Raw genomic sequence first — 23,255 nt, 5'->3', positions numbered from 1 at the left:
AAAGATAAACTCCATCCGAGCTAAAGATACCCAGAATGCACCACTTCAGTGGACATCTGCCGCAGGCACAGCTATCCATCCACACACATTAGAATGGAGCTATGACTACGACAAATTCGGTCTAGCTGGACACTTATGTCTTCGCCTCCTTACATCAGTCTTGCCTTAACACCTCTGCCATTTAAATACAGCGACAACCTATGACAAATTCGGTCTAGCTGGACACATAACATGTCTCTTGCACTAGCACACTCTCATGGCCTCCCTGGGCACCCATGCACATGCCTGACCTCTTGGGTGGATTTCTGGAGCCTCGCCAGCCCACCTGCTTCCTAATCTTGGCCAAATGCAAACACACATTCTAAGCTCTTTCTGAGAATGTTCCCATACCCGGACTTCGGTCCTCAAGGGCATTCCCACCACAGGCGCATTGAGGCCATACAAATGGGAAAAACCTGCTATATAAATGACTACTCTTACTAGTGTGCTGTTGAGAAAGTAAAATATAATTATTCCTGTACCTAACTGTCAAAATAAAAATTGAGCTAATGCCATCTTAGTTACCCTGTGGTTACACCTGACTAATGAGTGACCAAAAAATGAGGATGCACAAATGCACCCCTTTTACAAGGTGGTAATACCTTGCAGAAAGAAGGGAACAACTTGCAGGAGAGCTAAAGGAGCAGACGGATGTCTCCCATCATTAATAACCTAGTCTTCATACAAACTCACCTTTATTGAGCCATGTGGATGGCATATTTTGCCTTTGTAGGTTTCAGCCCTTTCACATCAATCACTAAATATACATAACACTAGAGGTAATCAAGAACATGGTCTGATTACCTGAATGAGTTCGGATTACTACCATTCTTCCTTGTGGATTTTTGAAACCATACATATCAATCAGACTCATATATTCTAAATATAAAACACATTTATTTTGTTGCTACTCCGCTACAGGGTTTGAAATTAAAATTAGATGAGCAGGAGTATTGTCCATCACTCTGTCTATCTATGACCGGTGAGGAGCAAGCAGAACACACTGTCAGTAAATTCCCGGAAGTGCTCATCGAGGAACTCAATGAGGGTCATGTGCAAGTGAAGCATAGAACTTGTATGCTGCTTTTCAGGAAGCAGAGGAAATTAGAAGAACTATTAGAAGAAAGATGATTGCCAGCAGTATCAGAGTGTAAAGTCAAAACAAACCAGATGCATCACCATTGTCACCATTGTGCCTCCGTCACAAGTCACTGATATGGCATTAAAGGCACATGCACCCCACATGCTCACTGATCTATGCCCTACATCATGCTCGGAGTGAGTGCTTTCAGCAATCATTTCTGATATCACTAGTGTGGTTATGTGGTTAATACATCCTTGACATTGGGCATTGTCCCCGTCTGGATAAAACAATGTAGCACGACCCCATGCTGAACAAACCAACTGCTGACCCAGGGATGCAGGCGGAGTATCGGGTTAAATAAAGCCTCATGCATCGAAGCAGAATCAGAGAAAGTGAAGTTACCAGACAACTGCAAGACTAGCTCAAACAAAACTGCTTTTGGGATTATTGCCAATCAGGATTCAGACAAGGAAGTGGTACTGATTTCACCGTAGCACTCATCAGTGAAGAACTACTTATTTATTTGGATATTTATATGGCGCTAATACAGCAGAAAGTGTTTCCATGTGCCACAAGACAAAAGGGGGAGGGGGAACAGCGGAGGATAAAACAACAAGAAACGGTCCTACTAGGCCATGTGACATTCAGATTGTGCAAGTGCAGTAACTAAAGTAAAGTGCAGGGAGGGGAGGAGGAGGCCACAAGGATGGTGCAGGATAAGTGCTAGGGGAGCCTGTAGAAGGCAAGTGTGCAGGGAGGCAGGGATAAGGGTAAAGTACAAAGAACAGTGGTGGACCAGACTCTGTAGGCTTGTCAGGGAAAGGAGCTTGAAAGCAATTGCTGGTAATGGGATCCTTTTAGGAGGAGGGCCTGATCCCTGTAGGACTCAGAAGAGGCCAGACAGCCAGTCATAGCAGCAGGGGGCATCAGCAGGGCAGGCAGAGAGGGAATGAGGAGGAGAAGAGAAAAGTCTTGAGGAGTTTTCAGAACTTAACGAGATCTGGCCCAAGTCTGAGAGGGCCAGGGAGGCCTTTACAGAGGGAAGCTCCTGCCGAGGAAAGAGATCTACCCCCAACTCTCTGCTTGGAGAAGAGTTTGGCCTGCAGGAGTTAGAGCTAGAGACCGAAGGACTCTGCAGGGAAGTGTTTGGGGAGGGAAAGTTGGATATAGCATGGTGCCAGGCCCCAGAAAGCCTTGTGGATGATGCAGAGGTTCTTGGATTTGATTCTTGCAGCTACTGGGAGCCAGTGGAGAGATTTTAGGTCTGAAGAGATGCGTTCCCTGTGCTTGAGGCCAAGGATAAGTCTTGCAGTCCTGTTCTGGATATGTTAGAGAGGGCCGAGGGAGGAAAGGGGCAGATTGAGGAAGAGGCTGTTGTAGTAGCCTGGAGAGAACCAGAACTCTGGAGACAGTAGTTCTCTGGAACTACTGATCCCCTTTGAGTAAGATCAGCAAGCCACACTGATACACCTAGACCTGTCATGTCATGAACTAGGTGTAGTTCATGACACCAGGGCCCAGCCACTTTATTCGCCTAGACATATGGAGTGGGCATTAGAATAAATCCAAACCTTGTTCTCCAATCAGAGGCCCACAGTTCGGATTGACTGAGCAACCACTTCTTCTCATAAAGTAACTTGCAGTGCACCCCAATGTTCAGAAATTTCTCCCATGCTGCTTAGTGTCTACTTAAGTCAACTGGCAGAGATTCTTGGCAAAATCAAGGTATTTTTCAACTGTATATTGAGGACACACAGATCTTTGTCCTGCTGGAAAATTACCTAGGAGCCGGAAATGAATTGGAAACCAAGGCTCTGTTTCTAGCACCGTCAATTCCCAGCACAATTAATTTGGAGTGGCCTTCACACCTAGGGGCATCCTCTTCTATATTCAAACAGGAGATGAATCTGAGTAGGTCAGATTTCATACAGGTCTTTCTTTTGCCCAAATCCCCCACCCCGCGTACACCCTCACCAGATTAACTTTGTGGGCAAGAGCTTCCAACTCCCCATGCACCAATAATTCTTTCCACTTCTGCAATCTGAACATTCATTGGGTGAGATTAATAAGAGCACAGCAACCAATCATGTTGGTCCTGACTAATGCAACATCAGCTACACCACTCTGCCCAAGAAACATATAGAAAGAGAGCATGAAATTTAGAGTCAGGCAACCAGATGGCATTTAAACTTCTAGAAAGAGGAGCATATAAGAACCCTAAAAAGTCTCCATGGGCTTCCATTGGAATCCAGAATTAAATGCTCAATGCTCTGCACTGTTCACAAACCTATTGGGTTAACGACCCTTGTTTATCGCCATAAGTCAGTCCCTCATTACAGCCCAACTAGAGCCTTTAGGTCAGCCAGCTCCAACATGCTTTGTTAATGAAGCAATCACTCTCGCTTTGGGGGGCATACAGGGCTGATAACTACGTGCCATCCTTACGGCCTCGCCAAGTGCTCACAATGATAGCTCACACCCCGGTGCAAATAGTTTACATGGGGTTTTTTGGGACGAGAGGCAAGCTGCATGTTTCTTGCACACGCCCTATCTCCCTTTGCAAAAAGAAAAACAATACGGAAGCTGCCATAGAAAATACAAAAGGGATAAGTCCCTTTTTTATTTCTGTTGTGGCAGCCAGGCACATGTGGGAAGGAGCATAGCAACCCGAGTTGGGGGGTGTTAGGGATGACAAGGGGGCGTGGATGGGGCAGGGAGGTAGACTGCGGGAGGGACTGCGTGCTGCAGCTCTGAAGGGCTGAAGAAAAGATTATGGCATCCGGGGAAGGGGCCTGGGTGGCTTGTGTAATGCGGGCAGGCCCTGCCAGTTTCCACCTGCGTTTCCAGCCACTAGATTGGCTGAGAAACCCTTCTTGGGGAGCAAATGTTTGTTTAAATGCCTTAAACACAAAGACATATCATTGGGGGTCCATGTCACTAGACCTTGGAATGCTCTTCAGCCTAATCTCAGGGTTAAACCCAATAACGTGTGCTTACAGAAACAGTTAAATAGGCATTTGGTTGAGAACAGGACTCAAGAGGTTTGTGATGAAGAATACTGTATTGGGCAATGATTCCTCGCATTCCATGGACTCTCACATCATTCATCACTTCCTTTGTATTCCGTTTAATCTGCATTTCCTAGCACTCGGACGTGACCGTTTAGTGACCTATTTTTGTGCTCAACAAAACCCCAAAACAAATAAATAAATAAATGTGTAAAGTGATTGTGATTGGTTAATCGAAACGAATCGCTCCATTTGTTGAAAGGAAACAACAGTATCCACTTGTATGAGGACATCAAAAATCTAAATAAAAACATAGGGCCTCATTACGAGTTTGACGGTGCAAATGGGACACTCATTCCGTTAATACCGCTTTTTGTGGTGGTGATGGAATTACCACAATTTTTACTGCAAAAAGCTGAAGGTGAATCCTCCACACTACCTCCAAGATAAAGTTGATTTACCACATGACATTACCACTCACCACTCAAGGTAAATCCACCAAAAGCCCCCGCATAGTCCTATGGACTTCAAAAATGGGGATTTATGCTGCCCAACCACCACTTGTTATCCTGTGGTAATGCCAAAGGACCGTGTGGCGGTAATGGTTAACGTCTTTGGTGGTAAATCGCCAGTAGTATTGATTGCCACACTTGGCTCAATGTTGAAGACATGATCTCTCCATGAAGGATGTGGGAGGTTTTTTGGTGATCGATGTGTGTTCTGCTTCTTGCCAGTCTGAATCTTTATGACTTTCATAACATAATATGGCACATAAAAAGGCTGCACGACATTATTAACATTTACATTACGTCACAGTATATTAACACTTCAATTGCATGCCTTTTTCTGCTACACTCTTCTTTGGCTGTATTTGAACCTGTAATAGCACTTTTGCTCAAAAGGTTGAAATAATCTGCATTGAAACGCACCATAACGTTGCTAGTGTTTGCAAAACATGTCCCAATGCTCCTACCACAAGACTGTCAGGCTCTACTAAACAGTTGATCCTTTAGTAAGGATGAAACCAAGTATGTAGTTGTCTATAGTATTGAGAAATATTTGTCTTGGGTTGACTAGGCTATGTATAAAGTTTCACGGCCCTGTAAGGCAAAGGTAATTTTCTGGAGTAAAAGGCTTTCATTTGGTCTAATTTGCATACCCACAATGCCTTGCTGATGTGTCTCTAAACTGGATGTGAACTTCCAGTGATGGTTACTAAGTGGTGTTGAGGCATCTGCCTCAGCAGTAACATAGCAACCACTAATTTGAAATGATTATTCACTTTCAAGCCCTTCTTTATAGAAATTAGCTTGAATTCTTGAAGTAGATTAACTTTCAAAAGCCAGCTGAGGGGTTTGAGACCGAGAAGGAACTCACTTACAGAGACCACCTTTCCCCATTCAAATTGCTATAGATTTATAGGTACTTGGAAATTATTAAATCATAATCCCTTCCTGTGCACGTTCTATATCCATAAGTGTATCAGGTGATAGTTAATCTCAAGCTATTAAAACGTGTTTGTCCTCAGTGCATATGATTAACCTGTGAAGTTCAAAGGGTGCCCTGCGGTACCGCAGACCCCGCCGGGCAAGGCACGAGCGTCATACACAAGCACAAATGAAAGTTACTCTTTATATGAATGTTAATGTCCACGAGCGGGTTATATGTCATCTTTTACCGACCACAATTACAGAGTGGTAAATTTCAACGCAGACAAAACACAGAAAAACTGAATATTTTTTTGTTTTTCTTAATTTGGGGGGATTGGGGCGATTGGGGGGAGCACCCCTTTTTCCCTTTTCAAGCCACCTCCAACCCCATCCTGACCCATTTTAACCCCATACCCCACTACCCTTTATATATTTATTAAAAATTGTGGGTGTTTTTCAGTGTTTTTGTCTCCTCTGTTATGTACCACTCTGTTTTGTTTGCAATAAAATGTCTGGATAACCACGTGCCCACACTCACCGTGGGATGCCCCAGTAGTGCCCAGGCAAGGATCCCTTGGCCATTTCTAGCCTTTCTTCAGAAGGTTTACAGGTCAGTACCATTACCCCGCTCCCACCTTGCTTCCTATTGGCCACCTCAGTCTACCTAAGCATATCTTCAAGATGCAAGTAGCGACTTGAAGATATGTGGGGACGTAGATCAAAGAGTCAGGTGGGAAAGGTGAGCGAGGCCATCCTCAATCTAATCATGTGGGGTCATTATTGATGTATTACTGACATAGAGGCCGCTAATGCTTCTATAGGGCACCTATATTTTGGTAGCTCATGGAATTGTGCATAGTGATCGTAAAGTGTGGCAGCGGTGGGTAAACTGTATTTGTATTGTAGCCCACAACTTGCCAGATGTGGGTCACAGTTTTCAATTTGCCTGAAAGTGTACACACACACGCACACACAGACACATGAATGCACACACCTGCACAATCTCACACAAAGGCATGCACACATATGCGCAATCTGTCTCCCTCAAACACACACACGAAAACACAACACACACACACAAACACACATCACACACAATTCGCCCAAACCTCCAACATTAATTTGAAACTTCTCACAATCAAGTGGTACGGCAGCTCAAGTCTCCATCCCTTGCACTGTCCCTAAAGTCTGAGAATTAAAAAAAAACACATCATTTGCATGGTGTGGTATAACAACAACTTACATTTGCTTTAAATTGCAATAGATCAACGACATTGTTTGATAATTGTTATGTTTTCACATTTATTAAGAAGAGCACGCTATTTCAATTCACAAGCAGCTCAGAAATAAACCATAGGTGAGATGTTTCTCCGATGACGCATAATATCAGAAATAGCATCTTTCAGAAAAGCTGTAAAATTTCTTAAATATTTTCCTAGCACAGGCAGCACTCAGTGTATGCCTGTACACAACTCAGCCTGTTTGTTTTCTTGCTAAAAGAGCCTCCAGCACTTTCCCGAGCTGCTCTGTGATTTGTTACTGCTGCCATTGTAATTATCTGCAAACGGAAAATGGAAAAAAAACAGGTTAATAATAACATGCGAAAGCCAACCTTCCTTTCATAACCAAGGATGATATTGCAGAAGGAGGCACTATTGACCGACCACCACTTAGATCCTGAGCCAGGCTATTGCCTTGTTTACTGTAGTTTGCCATAGTACATGGGCCATACATTTTAAACATGTTTTGCTATGTTCCAGTTCAAAATAAGATGATATGTGTGTGTATATATATATATATATATATATATATATATATATATATATATTTTCTTTTTTTTTTTTCTTTTTTTATCTATGCAGCCTTGTGTGATTTTGTGACCAATACCTTCTTATCCCTTCCTCAAGTCAAGTGATGACTAATTGTAAATCCCTTTCTTTTGCAGACATGTAAAGGGGATGAGCTGTCAAGTCGTGTCCAGAACACGCTGGGCAGCTATGATGAGATGAAAGATCTCTTAACAGATCGATCAAACCAGAGCCAATTGATCGGAATTCCAAAAACAGGGGTTCTTCAGGCCACAGTGGACGAAGCAGTTGGACAATTTCCAAGTGACTCAGTAGCGCATCCTCACCTCTCAATGTGCAGCACTTCAACTTGTTCGCCAGGTGGGGTTGCTGGGGAGGACAGCCAAAGAGCCGCAATGAGCTGTCACAAACCTGGTTGCACCCCTGCTGCAGAGAGACGCCACAAGACAAGCAAGAATGGACACATGTTGCTTGCTTCCTTCAGCAATGATTATAAGCCCGTCAGCCAGAAGCAGACTACAGAGTTTCCTAATCATTATGCATCAAGCTCAGCATTCTCTTCCTCTTCCATGGTGACACAGCTGGGTTCACGCAGATCCCCACTCCCAGAGAGCGCAGACATTCCTCAGCAGCACTCAGAACTTAACTGCAACCTGGAAGCAGGACTCCACACCCAGGAAGATCCGGGCATATCCACCAAACATACCAACAATGGGCGTTGTGTTAAGAACTTCTCTGGATCACTTAGCTCAAAGCTAAGTATAGTCCAGCGAAAACCAACAGCGTATGTCCGACCGATGGATGGTCAAGATCAGGCTCCCGACGCATCGCCGAATCTGAAGTCTTCAACCGAGACTAATCTGAATGGCACCCCGTACAGAGGAGTTCCATTGTGCAAAACCGAACCAGCTGGGAACAGGACGAAAACCGAGAAAGTTAGTGCCGCTCTCACTCAAGAAGAGGTATTGTGTTTTTTTAAATAATTAACATCTTACATGTATTTTCTCATACTCTGGTGGACAATTATAAACTATTATCTTCTTTCTTTTTAGTCTGTAATTTATTTCATTTCAAATCCATGTCACTGTCATTCTATAGTAAGATGCAAAAATAAATATCACCAGATGTTAGAAAGTATTATAAATAATAGATTTACTGTTTAGATAATTACAGTTAACATAAGTCTCATAATTTAATTAACTTGTTTGACAGACAGAATGGTATCACCCTAAGTGAATGTAAAAATAAAAATGCGGACTTGTTTTAGAAATGTATGTATATACTGGGTTTTATATAGCTTGCATAAACCTAGCTAGGAACAGAGCTGTACAGTGAGAGGATATAGTCATAGTATAGAATAATGTTGATCCAATTACAAGGATGGAATATTAAAGGTAAATTTGAAGGCTATAGAGAGGAGATATTGAGGATTACAGGCAGGCAATACAGGTTAAGAGGGGCCGAGTATGGATCAGTGAGGTTTCAAAGGCTATTGGTCTGTAAGATGTTGTGTGAAGAGATAAGTCTTCAGCAGTTTTCTGAACTGAGAGGGGTCTGTATGATTTAAGGCTGCATGTTGTTGCATATTCTGGGTGTGTAGTTCGAGAAGGCTTCCTTTCTGGCCTTTTCTTTTGTGCAGATCTTGGTTTGAAGTTTGGCAATCCAGGCTTCTGGTGTTGAGGTGGCCTCCAGAGATGGTCACTTTACCAGCGAGTTGAGCAAGGCATTGGTGTATAGTCCCTTGTTTGTGATACTGGCTGGTATAAAGATGATCCGGTTACTGGAGGGGCAGCTTATGTTGGGTTCAAACCTTTTTTATTATTAATTATTTCACAACTGTGTACATAATTCTTTGGATTGAAAGACAGCATAGAGAACTATGAGATGAATGAATTGATTTACAGAAAAAAATATAATGACAATCCTTATGATTAACAACTAATTTCCGAGCAACATGAGAGCGTCAGGCATTACTGGGTGAACACACTTGGTTCTTGAGTGTTGATGTTTTTGCGGATCCCTGTGTCACAGGATCGACTTAAAGGAATGGTTCGCCCAAAATTTTTATTGCAAAAAAAGATGGGCAATAATAAAAAAAATCGATTGGCACTTTTTTTTTTAAGTCCCTATGTAAAATTTTGAGCCAGCTGTAGTAAACAAAAGCTACCACTGGGTGGCTTTTCCTTCATTGGTGCCGGGACTCGGAGGACGGAGACCAGAGACTACAGGCAGAAAAGCTGCAGCTGCATCTCGGTAAGTGCTTTTTAAAAAAAATTAAAATAAACACTAGCTGCATTTTTTTTTCTACGTTTTCCGGGCTGGAGGAGCCCGGAAATAAAACTGCAGCTTTAAAAACGTTGTATTTATGTTTGCGGTAGCTTTTGAAGCTACCGCACACATAAATACAACGTTATTGTGTTTGAAAACGCTGCAGTTTTTCTTTCCAAGCGTTTTGAAACACAACCGCGTTGAGTTTCTGCTGCCGTGGCAGCTCCCCCAGGGGAGCACCGGAGACCCAAAGTGAAAGCCAAGGCAGCAGAAACACAACGCGGTTGTGTTTCCATGCCGCAGTGTTTCTGCCTAAAGCTGTTTTCCCATTTGGGGCTCCCCAAATGGGAAAGCAGCTTTAGGCAGAAACATTGCAGCGTTTAGCATTTCAGAAAATAACTGCGTTGTGTTTCTGCCTAAAGCTGCTTTCCCATTTGGGGAGCCCGAAAGCCCCAAATGGGAAAGCAGCTTTAGGCAGAAACACAACGCGCTTGTGTTTGAAAACGCTGCAGTTTTTCTTTCCGAGCCGGAGGAGCCTGAGAAACTTGGAAAGAAAAACCGCAGCTTCAAAAGCTACCGCAAACATAAATACAATGTTTTTACAGCTGCAGTTTTATTTCTAAGTTTTCCGGGCTCCTCCAGCCCGGAAAACTTAGAAAAAAAACACAGCTAGTGCTTATTTTTTTTAAAATAAATAGCACTTACCGAGATGCAGCTGCAGCTTTTCTGCCTCTAGTCTCCGGTCTGCGTCCTCCGAGTCCCAGCACCAATGAAAGAAAAGCCACCCAGTGATAGCTTTTGTTTACTACAGCTGGCTGGCTTTTCCTTCATTAGTGCCGCAAAAACAAGCACAGGCGGGCATCCATTTCACAAAATGGATACCCCCATGTGCTTCCTTTTTAAAATTTTGAGCATCATTTTCTCCAAATTTTACATAGGGTCTTCAAAAAAAAAGTGGCAATCGATTTTTTTTATTATTGCCCATCTTTTTTTGCAATAAAATTTGTTGGGCCAACCCTTCCTTTAAGCCTGGTAGCTCCTTTAAATTGAATACAATATGGCATAATTAAGCGTATATATCGATGAATGGATTGTGGTGCCCGCTTCTTCTATTTTCTGCAGCCACAGTAGTTCCCTCATGGCCAGAATGGGAACATTTGTTCATCCTGATCCTTTGCGATGGGCCGCCGAATGCAGTATTCTCCGTAGGGTGGCCAGAGTGGTGAACCCACTCACAAGGAGGGATTTACGATCATCCAGCTAGGAGATGACTAGTCCCTGTACGACAGTGCTAAACGTCTGCTCTAGCAAAGTAGAACGTGATTTTACAGCGGACAGTGAGTTGGTTCTATGAACTTTGACTCTTCATGTTGATGTGAGTCTTGAAGGATAAGTTGCAATCAGTGTAGAACCCTAGTGATTTGGTGTGGTTGGTGAGATGGGGGTGATTCTTGTTTCACTGTTGTTTCCAAGAAGGATACATTCTGGGGTTGAGTTTTAGGCATCTACTGTAGACATCCAATTTGGATGAGAGTGAGGCAATGTCTGAGTTGGAAAATGTTAGTGGCGCATATGATCTTTAAATACGTTCCTTATAGGAATATTGCTCATCACACCCTCAAATAGCCACATTTGGTAACAATTGGAAAATGCCCACGTGGTTCTGTCTTCATCCTCCGTCTTTGTGTCAAAAATAAGGAAACATATTTAGCATTTTTAATTCAACCAGTGATCTTACCCATAGTTCACCATTGAGCGGTTTTCTTTGTTGCTGTTTGAGTTCAGGAAGCCGAGTAAATTATGTATACTTTCTCAGTCCAACATGATGCTGTGACCATGGTATTTTATGCAGTTTAATTACTTAGTTTAATGTTACAGTCCATTTCCAGAAACTGTGAGTAGATTGGCACAAAAAAGACCAATCATTAAAAATTAATCGTTTTCATGTAACAAAATAAAACACTAGCTGGAAGGCACATTTTATTGAAAGCAAGAGGGATTTCAACTCTGGGCTAATTTATGAGAATTTGGAATCTAGAAAATTAAGAAAGATTTGCAGTATATATGAGACTATGAGTGTTGTAGATCGGTTTTATGTACAAAGAGACATCAAGGATTTCCAGTATTTATGTAATGCTCCACAGCGTTCATGTGCTCTATGCTGAAGCTCAGGGGCAACGTGCTCGCCTTGGAAGCAAGACGACACGGAGCAACGCTTAGAAACCTTTGGATATTAAGCTTGTTATAAATAACCTATCATATCATACATAATGGGAAGGCTCTAGCCTCCACAAAAATATCAGTGGAGGAAATCACATGAGACAAAAAACTCAAAATTGTGATTCAGACTGAAACATTGCCAACAGTGACCATTACAACATTCCAGCATCTGCTTGGTTAGTGGCAGTGCTCTGTTTAACAAAGGGGAGTGAGTGAGTGAGTCAGCGCATGTGTGGAGCGCCCACTTGCTCACTGACTCCAGATGCTGGTAACGATGACTCATGAGCACACATGGTGAGGGGCGAGGTCGGTTCAAATAATCTGGACACACTCCAGTTCTTTCTTGATGGTCAGATGGTTCATGGAAGTTGAAAGTTCATGATGCAGTGGAGTTGGTGTTCATTAGCAGGATAGATGTTGAGAAGAGTTGAGATGTCAAGGCAGACATGTCTGGTCATTTAGCATTTCATACATTGATGTACTGGAACCTGAGAACGGATACGTCCTCCCATGTATTCACACCTTTGACATGGACAGAAGTCATGCAAGGAGCATGTTCGTTTAATATCGCCTGGAGCAATTATTTCTGATTTTAATAACAACCTTTGTTGTCCAGGGTCATATCTGAGCGCACTAATGCACAATAGCATAATTTTCACCACAGCACGAAGTAGAGCATCTTCTTTACAGAATGTAACCCGGGATCTGCCAATCAAACCCCTCCTGATAAGGCAAAATATGCCTTACCTGAGAAACATTATCTACTGGCCAGTGGCCCCATTTCTGCAATAAAAACCATCATACCCTTGATTAAAGGAGCTACACTAAAGTTCCAGAATCGCTTAAAAACGTCACGACCCATCAAACACACTCCGCTATCCAGGCCTTTTCGTGGGAATACTACGCAAACATATGATTCACATATTCCAGACTATATCATGGCCTATGATAATGCTCACATTGGTTCAAAAGTATATATTTTTGAAGACAGAAAGAAATAGAATTTTAAATGGAATATCAATATCTATCTGGCATGTATTGGTCAAACTGAATAACAAGTTTGCCATGGTCACTGTTTCACTTCTTACTTCTTTGTTCTGTAACCACTTCCAATCTGCCACTTCCTGTTAGCCTAATTAATATCTCCTACTGTGGTTAACTAAAACTCTCAGATCTGTAATAGGATCCCCCAATTTTGAGCCACCATCCAGATGCTTGTATGTGGTTTTGTAGCCACACTACCTTAATGGACATTGCCCCATGTTTCTAATTACGGATTTCCTATATATGCCATACCTCTTCTAGTGGGAGGTTACTGACAGAAGTAACAGAAAGCTGAATAGTGAGCAGTAGACACCTGCAAAAATCTGGTGGCACTGCAACCCTCCCACTGTCAACCCATGACACAAAAAGGAACAGGATTTATTGTGTGAAAGCATTGTGGGCCTGATTCATGGAAAAGTGTGCATTAATCCCACAAGTGCCGTGCCAAGATCGACACTGCGTGAGCCTGCGCTCAGAATCAAAAATGCGCACCCTGCGTATTCATGGAATTGTCTGCGCAAAGTAACTGTACACGCAAGTCACAGCCGGAACGCCCCCAAAACGCCCCCACACAAAGGAAAAACAGCCATTACAGCTACCTTTGTGTGCACCCCTGGGTGTGAATACACGCACTCTTGAAACAGGGTGTGGGGTCAACAGCGAATGGGCCTGCATCTCAGGGACTGTGCACGGGGTCCCCCGTAACTGTAACCCGCACCCTGAGGACAAGCATAGTGTTGCACGGAAAGCATTTATTTTTCTGGTCAAACTGAACCCCGTAAACAGTCGCTGCACGCCGCTACGCTGTGTACATGCACCCCTAAGTACGATTGGAACATCGTCTGCGTGCACTCACCCTTATATCCGACTTGCAAACTCACCTCCATAGTTGCAATACCTCAGCGTAACTTCATACGCCTGCTTCCAGGTGGCGGAGATTTGGAGGGCACTGCATGGGCATTTTGCAGGCGAGAGGTTGCGTGGTCAAATCCATGAATATGCTTTGTCATGCGCATTTGTGTGCGTGCTATGAACGGCCTGGAGTCCGTCCCTCGTTATACCCACTTTCTGGCTTGTTCTTCTTCATTTTGTGTGTTCCGCTCCCTATTTCAGCCTCTACGCAGGTCACGCCCACCCCCTGCGTGGAGTTTTGTGCAAGGCACTCGGCCTTTCGCAATGTCATGCCGAGCCTGCGCGAACGCCCAGCAAGTCCCAGGAAAGTCCCACGCACTCGGTTCCATGAATCGATGAGCAGTGTTTCGCACGCAGTTTGACACACAAGTTCTCGATTTTACACACAGATAATTCGATGAATCGGGCCCTTTGTCTATTTAGCTGCCTTATTTACAATAAGGACCCCAAGTACTTTCGAGGATAAATAACAAAAAATGCAAGTGTGCTTCCCTTTTGTTGGACTAACTGGTTGCATTATGCAGAAATCGAACAATGCATTAGCTTTCAGGGACGTCATTTCACCAAAATGCCAGGGGTATCACAAAGTGACTTCACACAACCCTTGACCTCTGATGACATCACAGGAAGTGATGTAATTTGACCCATATCAAAGTGACATCAGAGGAAGCGATAGAACATGACCGTTCACCCATTGACAAAACAGGAATTGGCATCACATAGCATTTTACCTAAGTACACTACAAAAAATATGGTTACAATATCACTGTGTGATATACATTTCATACAATAATGGATCACCATATGTATCATTAATATCAGTGTGTATAGGCCCATGTTACCATATTAATGTGAATGCACGCAGACGTCCAAGACCAAATGATAATTATGTGTTGTTATATAGCACTTACGCTTAAGAGTTTTAAATTGAACAAATATACATACAGTATCACCCAACCTGTGATGGTACTTATTTATTGACCTCAGATGGATGAAAGGCTGAGTTGAGGTGTTTAAGAACAGTCTAAATCAGTGACTCTCCCCCAGAAGTGTGCCTGAAATAAACCATTAATGAGTGTAGTAATTGTATAGAATTCCAGAAAGACAAATTATTTGTTATTCCTATTCTTTCTTATTTAGTGTAACACTGCTCAAAGCACCACCGCCTGTTTTTTTAAGCAACCTTACCAAGGAAGCCAGCCACTCCAGAAACAAAGAGTCACGTGCCGCTGGCCACATCCCAGGTACATTTAGACAAAAGAATCTATTTTTTTAAATTTAAAAAAACATTTTCCGGTGTAGCAAGGGAGAACACAGGGGTCGCAGCTGCGACCCATGGCAAACCCCAAATGACGTCCCTGTTAGCTTTCAAAATTCCATCGACTTCTTCATCAGGCGGTGCAGAGTGGAAAGAAGCACACACTGAACCGTTCCGAGCATTGTCAGTTTCAACTTCATTACGTGGAGTTACATGCATGGGATGCAGGCCTGGGAAGGCCACCTTATCTCGAGGATGATTCATCCGGCAGCAGGAAAAACATAGAACAGCATTCACTGAAAACAATTCCCATTTCTATTAGTGCCGAGGAAGGCCTATTAGGAAAACACACCTTATTCAGGCATCACTGACGAAATTAGGCACACGTAGTCTTAAGGTGGCATCCGGTTAGATTAAACATTTTTTCATGTTCTTTTAGAAACATGTTGCAATTAAGCATTTAAAAACACACAGTTGGAAAGCAGGTTGTGTTTTTCTAATAACTCACAGAGCGTCTAAAATGTGTTGCGCATCCTCTGTGTTGTGTCAGGACTGTATGGTGATTCCAATACATCCGTAGGTCTTCTGACTTGTATACATTGTGATCAATACAAAACATGCTCTCAACCATTAAATAAGCAATGGCCAATGCTACCTCAGTATGCCTCAAGCTTGATAATGGCGCCCAGGCTTGCATACAATGTGAGCAATACACAATATGTCAGCCAATTTGTGTTTTGCTATTAGGTGGCACTGTAAGCACTGACTATAAGCAACAGATATTGGCCAGGGAAGGGAAAATAGAGAGATGTGATGTGAGGCGCGACGCACAGCCTGCGGGTGTTGCTTGATTTTTTTACCCTACCATTGACCGCCATGGCCATGCTAGTGCCTATGGCCGTTCCAACCCACTAACTGCCCCTCCACACCAAAAATACATCTCCTGGGCTCTATCTCGTGATTTAAAGACAATATCAGTATTATTTCTAAGCAGTCTTAAAAAAAAAAATGCAATGGCTTGAATGCTGTTGTGAACCTTACCTGTTGTGATTAAAAATAACTTGACCAAGTGTGCCTTCAGCCACTTGACTTACAACCAATATGACTGTTCAGCATTTGTTCTTCGCACTGAATTCCTGTTAATGATAAGAAGTGTCAAAGCCAACCATTTTAGCTCTTGTGTTGGCATTAGATATGCATTTGACAGGCACTGCCATGATATGCCCAGGTTCTAAAACCATTGTCCAGCTGTTGCTAGCTTTTGAACAGGTAGTACCATTATGGCAGTGCCGGAACATTGCCTAGCCAAGACTAGCCCCTCTCCAAGACCAGGAATATAGACCCTTTCTCAACAACAGTGCTGCCCATCATACTGGTGTGATCTTTAATGCTCCTGCACCACTATCTTAACATAGCGCAAGATTTTGCTTGAGGAAGTGATTCCCTTTCTGCTTATAACATCTTGCACTTTGAACCATCAAACATTCTACGGAATGAAGATGACTCCCTGGTAATCTTCCTTGTTGCCCGTCCTCCTTAGAACACTCTGATGCGTCTGAAACCCACATAGAGCTTCACAGACACCGTCCAGCAAGGACGACATCAGCGGGAATATTTTGCACAGAAACTATATAAAATGCTGCAAAATACGTGAGCTGACACGTAATCCTCCTCCCAGCGCTGTGCCAATGGGAGTAGTTCTTCCCGGCACAATGGAGCGCGAAGTAACCAGACCAAAGAATATTAACGAGTTCGGACTTGCCTGGAGCTGAGAGAGCTTGGAACATTGCTTTTGAGATCTGAACTGCACATTTGCAGAACACCTTTACTTAAAAGGGGGAGCAATTTCTAAGCGTTAAATTGGTATTTTGCAACTTGGCAGTGGGCTCTCAGTGGTCTTAGGTTAAGGGATATTGGGCCTCATTACGAGTCAGGCGGAATGGGTTAACGGGGTCCGCTAATGGATGCAGACCCGTTATTCTCATTCCACCTCATTACGAGGTCCCCTCGCGGGACCAGGGAGCTAACAACAGGCCGGTCGTAATTGGCCCGTTGTTAGCTCCCTGCACCCATTCCCATTGAGCCCTATGGGGGCTCGAATGGGAATGGAGAAGGTCCGGGCCCGGGTTCCTGCGTGAGGAATTACCGTGCCCTCCTAACTCGGAATGGCCCGGTAATTCCCCATTCAGGGAACCCGGACCCGGTTTTTGAGGCAACCATGCCGCCAATAGCGGCATGGCTACCGCCAAAGCCGTAATGAGGCCCATTGTCTTACACCAGTTGCACTGTGAGAATGCTCACAGCCTATCCTACAGACTTACAAGCGAGAACTCTTTAACACTCGGTGGCCTCCACACATTTGCAAATAATTCCTTTACGTTCATGATCTCAAATATATGTAATCATTTATTTGATCTTCAATTCATGACCTTTGTTTTACCCATAATTCACATGTTCCAGTGGTGCAGTGTTCCAAGTAACATCACCCTTTCTCTCCAGAAACTGAATGCCTTAGTGATTTCCCACCGGATGTATGTTTCCATTATAATGAATTCATCCATTTGAAAAGTGATAGCTTGCATGTGTGGAAATATTCTATGTCCCCCTTTTGGTAAAATCGTGTCCAATCTTATAATCCAAAAGATCTGTTCATTTGAGGGATGATGTTCTCCTTATGTCCCTGCCCCGGTTGTGTAGGAACAAGGAACTCTTTCAATTTCTTGGAATCTCAGCTGGGATATTGAATGTTGAGCGTCTACAAAATGCCATGGATGAATTGACTAGGCATTGCTAAGCATCCTTGAAGGTCTGTGATCCTGCTCCTTATAGCCACTGTTGTCTCTATTGTTTTGCCCCATGATTCGCTTTTCCTGAAGACACTTTTACAGCCCTCAAACTGAATTCCCGCAACAGTTCTCAGCTTTGATGAAGAACAGCTGAGCAAGGATGACCATGCTTATTCGTTTCGAGTTTCCAAGATATGCTTGCAGACATATGAAAGTGTGTTCTACAAGATGATTAAGGGTGAGGTTTGGGAAATTGCCCTGGCTCTGCTCTCAGTATGTGTGCCTACCTCTCACCCATAGGACTTCTTTGGGCAATCACGGCCAACGGTGGCGGATTTTGAGGAACAAAAGGTTGTGCTGGCTGGACGCATTAATCTAGTGTTTCAACCAACTCTCTCTTTCGTTATGTGCTTTTTCAGCGCATCCATGATCGGTAGCATTTGTGGTGGAGTTTGGGCCCAGTGAAGAATTGTTATTTCATTCCTACATTCCTTTTTGGATCTCAGTTTACTTAGGCGGTAATTGGCCACATGCCTTGCCCGATGATTGGTCAATGTGTCCTCAAAGAGGCATACCAGGAGCAGATGCTGCCAGAGACCAAAGATGAATGTGATGTGCTTGGATTTAGGCAGCTACCTTTTACGGTAGATTCTCCTATGAACAGATTCACATTCTTTCCTCAAACATGGGCTTGAATAGGCTTCATGGCTTCTTGCTTTGAAGATCTCTCGAGCTTAATATGTTTTGAGACTGCGTTGTATTTCAAGAGAGAGCAGGTTGCATATTGGAATCAAAGATGGCTTGATGTGCGTGTTAAGTTGCTTGACGGGCAATCAAGTGGAAGAGTTCACGTTTCTGATTACAATGCTATCAAATGATAAAGTCTTACTTTTCATAGGACCAACGCAGAAGATGCCAGCTGAGTCTAGGTTCCTGGCTCAGTTCCTTGAGTCGATGACTGGGAGACTTCTTGGGGCTAAGAGTACTTTGAAATGGCATCTCTTCTGCCAAAGGCAGCTCTACCTAATCTACATTGAGGGACCACCTGCATTTTGGTCACTAAATGTTCTCAGCTATTTTCAGTGGGGAGAGATTGGTATGGCATTACCGAAAGCTAGCAATGCTTACACACTAAACTTGTTTGGTTGAACCAAAGGTATATTTACTACGATTCAAAAACACTACACATTTTTATATTATTAAATTGTACCCCAGAATATCGAACTATTATTTTTTTTTTCCATTCTCACTATACCCAAAGTGTCTACCTAATCTACATTGAGAGACCACCTGCATTTTGGTCACTAAATGTTCTCAGCTATTTACAGTGGGGAGAGATTGGTATGGCATTACCGAAAGCTAGCAATGCTTACACAGTAAACTTGTTTGGTTGAACCAAAGGTATATTTACTACGACTCAAAAACACTACACATTTTTATATTATTAAATTACACCCCAAAATATCGAACTATTATTTAATTTTTTTCCATTCTCACTATACCCAAAGTGTCTCGGAGCACCTTACAAGGTTCAAAAGTTTAAAAGCTGGGAGGCAAAACAGAAGTTACAAAATGTTTCACGACAGGATACGAAGATTTAGAAAGGTGATAGCAGGGGTGGGGGAGGGGCTAATGTACGTGTGAGACTTTTAAAACTGGTTCTCTAGACAGCTGCTTAACCAGGTTGACTAATTTAACATCATAGTGACACTTTGTTCCAACTCAGAACAAAACGGTAGATTATAGGACATTCACCTTTTATTACAAGTGCAGTGTAAAATTGCCATGTGTTATATTCAATTTGAAACACAAAGCATTCTTACATCGCTGAGCAGATCACAAATCCTAGATGAAGTCAGAAGACGGTCACAGAAAAGCAAACAGTTCCCAGGTACAGTAGATGGTGCCCCTACTTCTCTGTAAAGTGAAAGATTCTCAATGTTAGTCTCTCCTTAAAAACTACTCTGGGAATTTCAATGAAGCTGACACAATTATATGGCAAGTGCCACCCGCATGAAAGCTCATCTACCTGATTGTAACATACCCTTAATACTAATCTCCAAACCGTCTGCTCTGACACCCCCTTTCTCCCTACAAATCCACCAACTTCAGACATTCTTTTATGAAAGACATATCTAAGAAGCTTTTTTCAAGCTTCTCTCCTGTGCCAAACCAATTTATTCTTCTGTGGATCAAAGATGCACACAAACAATTGTATGCTGATCATACAAGACGTGACCAGGAAGCTCCTTTGAATAGACCTGGTCCCTGAACATTTCAAATTGTCACTGGCTACTTTTATACTAATAAAACATTATAAACTCTGACATATTTTCCAATGACTGTTCCAATTCTGCTCTCCCAGTAAATATCAACATTCTGCAAAAAGCAATGGCCATTAAATGATGAATTTCCAAGAATTTTTGCCAATGCCTACTCCGTACTCAATCCAGGTTTATCCAAATCATGGCAAGAAGACCCATCTCAAAGTATAGGATGCAATCCTAAGAATGTTTGATGAGGACTTGGAAGATGATGAGGACTAGGGAGACTTGTTACCCTGTCTGCATTTCATGGCTTTTCAGTGTCACCTCCGTTCCAATGCCACACCAATGTATCTACAAATTCGGTGAAACCTGCACTCCTTTGTTCTCATTCCCACTCATTAAACACTAGTTGAAAGTTATTGACAACTGGATGAAATGTAGCTGTGTAAAACTGAATGCTTTTAAGACCAAAATTGTGATGAAGGTTAAGGGGGCACAGTCTTATTTAAGATATCCAATAATTGGGTACTATCCCTGTGCCTCTTCCTAGGAGTTCTGTTCTCCTTACGTCCGTGTCTGCTAGAGTAATTTACAGACGCGGACGTAAGGAGAATGTAACTCCTAGGAAGAGGCACAGGGATTATACCCGATTATTGGAATCTGCACTAATTATGAAGACAGGTTTCATTACTTACCAATTAGTATCTGTCTGGCTTTGAAGAAGGCCACGGGCCGAAACACATGTTGCTAATGGACACTACTTGTCACTCATAAATAAATCTAGTTTCAACTGGTGCAAATTGTGTGGTGGCATTCAATCTTCTTGTGCACTTAAGAGGGCGGTGGGAGCACTCTTTGCCTGCACGCAATGCGACAGTGAATAACAGCAATATTATTTCCTTTGCTTCAACCATCAGACCCCTGGCGCGCTAGAAGCCTCTCAAACCAACCCACAACCAAGTTTACTCTATTCTAATATGACTTAGCAGCCAGAGTCCAATGTCCAAGTTCTATGCTAAATCACAAGTTCCTGTGGCATTCTCACCTAGGGGAACATCCTTCATAGGTAGTTCTAGGAACCCCAGCATACTTCTTTGTCTTTTTGTGTGTTGTTGTCTTGGCTTGGTGAGACGATCCTGGAGTCAAACCGTCTCATGAGATGCAGTGGCTATGTAACTCCTGTTGTGAAAGACTCACATTACTATCCCACTTGATATAGGGGTTTGGATGCTTTGCCAATGCAAGACCTGCAGCTTCGCCTCTTGTCCTTGGAGTTATTCTGGAAAGGATTTTCTTCCCCCACCGAGGCATTAGTCAGGTGGCAGTAGTTATGAGCCCCCGCCTATCGGTTCTCCAAGGTTGCAAACTTCTTTAGCTGGTGCTGGTGGCATTGCACCAGCCTCCAGAATTTGGGCTATAGCCCCTAGCAGGTTCCTATCCGGCTTCGACTCTTACGGATTGGCTCTTGGCAGCCTATGGGCTAAGGCCTCTAACAGGCTCTCTACCAAAGCCTTTTCTACAGTATGGTTTACTTAGCTCAGTCCCCTCCTGATCTCTGTCTTACTCACTATATTTATAATCCGTACATAAAAGTTACTGAATGCAAAGTCTGGTGCATGCTTTTATCAAAAATAAATGTGTCATGAACAGTACCATTTCAGGGGGATAGGTAAGATGTGTGAGTAAGGTGAGGTGCTGTGCCTTTGCAAAACATGAACTAAGTGACCAGAAACATTAAATAAACGAAATCAATTATCAGCATTAAGCAGTGATAAATCATTAATATGTCTGAATTAACTGCAACTGACCAAGGGATTATCAGCTAAAAATGACTACACCCAAATGGAGTCTACATGCCTTTTTCAACCCCTTAAGGAATTATTTGGGGGTGGGGGGTTGTGAGGATGCAATATCCCTCCTGATTTTTAAAACACAACTATTTAATGAAGAGCTTATTTATGAATGTCATATTGTCTTATTGCATACATTGCTAGAACAACCCATATGTTAGGGCATTTCTTTAATCCTGTGGAATTCGAAGGCTTGGGTAGAAGTGCTTCATGCAATATTCAATCACCTACAATGCAAACAAAGTGTTTACTGTATAGGTATAATGATCATATATGCATGTATTTGTTGTTTAATGTAAAACTAATAGTAGGCACCTGTTTTGCATTGTAATCATAATGTATTGGGTTACACTTACTTGTGTTTTGTTCCTACAGCATTACTTAATTGTTGCAGCATTCAATCCATAGGCAGCCCTGAAATGGATATCCGATTTACTACGCGTCAAACTCTGTACCTTATTCCCTATATTTCATTTGTGCCAATTCAAACAACCCAACGCTACTTACAAGTTTGAAAAGAGATGTAGTGGTGTGTACATCATGTCCCCACGAAAATCAACTCGAGGGGGCGTCATCGGTGGTTGGTCTGCTTGTTTCTCAACCGCTGCATTCACTGAAAATGCTAATAATCGTTCTGCGATGTGTTGACGTCATTGTGTACTGGTCATCAGCCTGTATAACCAATCGGATACAATTCGGAATGGCAATGACAGGAACATTGTTAACATATGCAGGCCTATGTACTCGTCATTTGTTGCTGTGAATAGCGGTAGGATAAACATCTACAAACATCTATACAGGAGTCGTTTTGAAGTAGTTTTTACCTGCCTTAAGTACGTGTGATATAACCACTCCAAACACTACATGTTATCATTAAGTATGCATGGACTGGTGAACTCAGACTTAAATATTTCAAAGTGGCCAAAGTGAGCCTTTGAATTTACTAATTGAGTCCTGTTACAGTGGTATTTAGCTGGTATATCCATCTTTGTTCCTTCTCCAATATATGTGACTATGAGTTTCATTTATATAGTGTTTTATTCGAGGTTTGATTATATTATCTGTTTTTAAATTTGAGCAGTGTTCGCTTATGCTTTGTGTGATTTTGCGTGCTGTCATGCCAACGTATAGGCGTGTACAAGGGCATTTGATGGCGTATACCACTTGCTTAATTTGGAAATTCGAAAAATTATATAAATGCAAGGTGAAGTCATTGTATGTAAAGGTTTTAGTCAATTTGGTATATGTGTAATTCATACAATGGCCACAAGGATAATTGCC

General features: G+C 42.6%; 1 protein-coding gene across 1 annotated transcript in view; it reads left to right on the top strand.

The window, feature by feature from the left end:
* The window catches only part of AFF3 (ALF transcription elongation factor 3), a 2,498,221-nt gene that overhangs the window by 547,164 nt on the left and 1,927,802 nt on the right, over positions 1-23,255 (top strand). Inside the window, exon 3 of the mRNA XM_069636694.1 lies at positions 7,507-8,331. Coding sequence (XP_069492795.1) covers positions 7,507-8,331 — 825 coding nt within the window. The remainder of the gene's footprint in view (positions 1-7,506; positions 8,332-23,255) is intronic.

This window comes from Ambystoma mexicanum, chromosome 7p, assembly GCF_040938575.1.
Source record: "Ambystoma mexicanum isolate Mex_15411 chromosome 7p, UKY_AmexF1_1, whole genome shotgun sequence".
NCBI lineage: Eukaryota > Metazoa > Chordata > Amphibia > Caudata > Ambystomatidae > Ambystoma > Ambystoma mexicanum.
The sequence above is the reverse complement of the archived record's forward strand: the minus strand, read 5'-3'. Positions and strand labels throughout refer to the sequence as shown.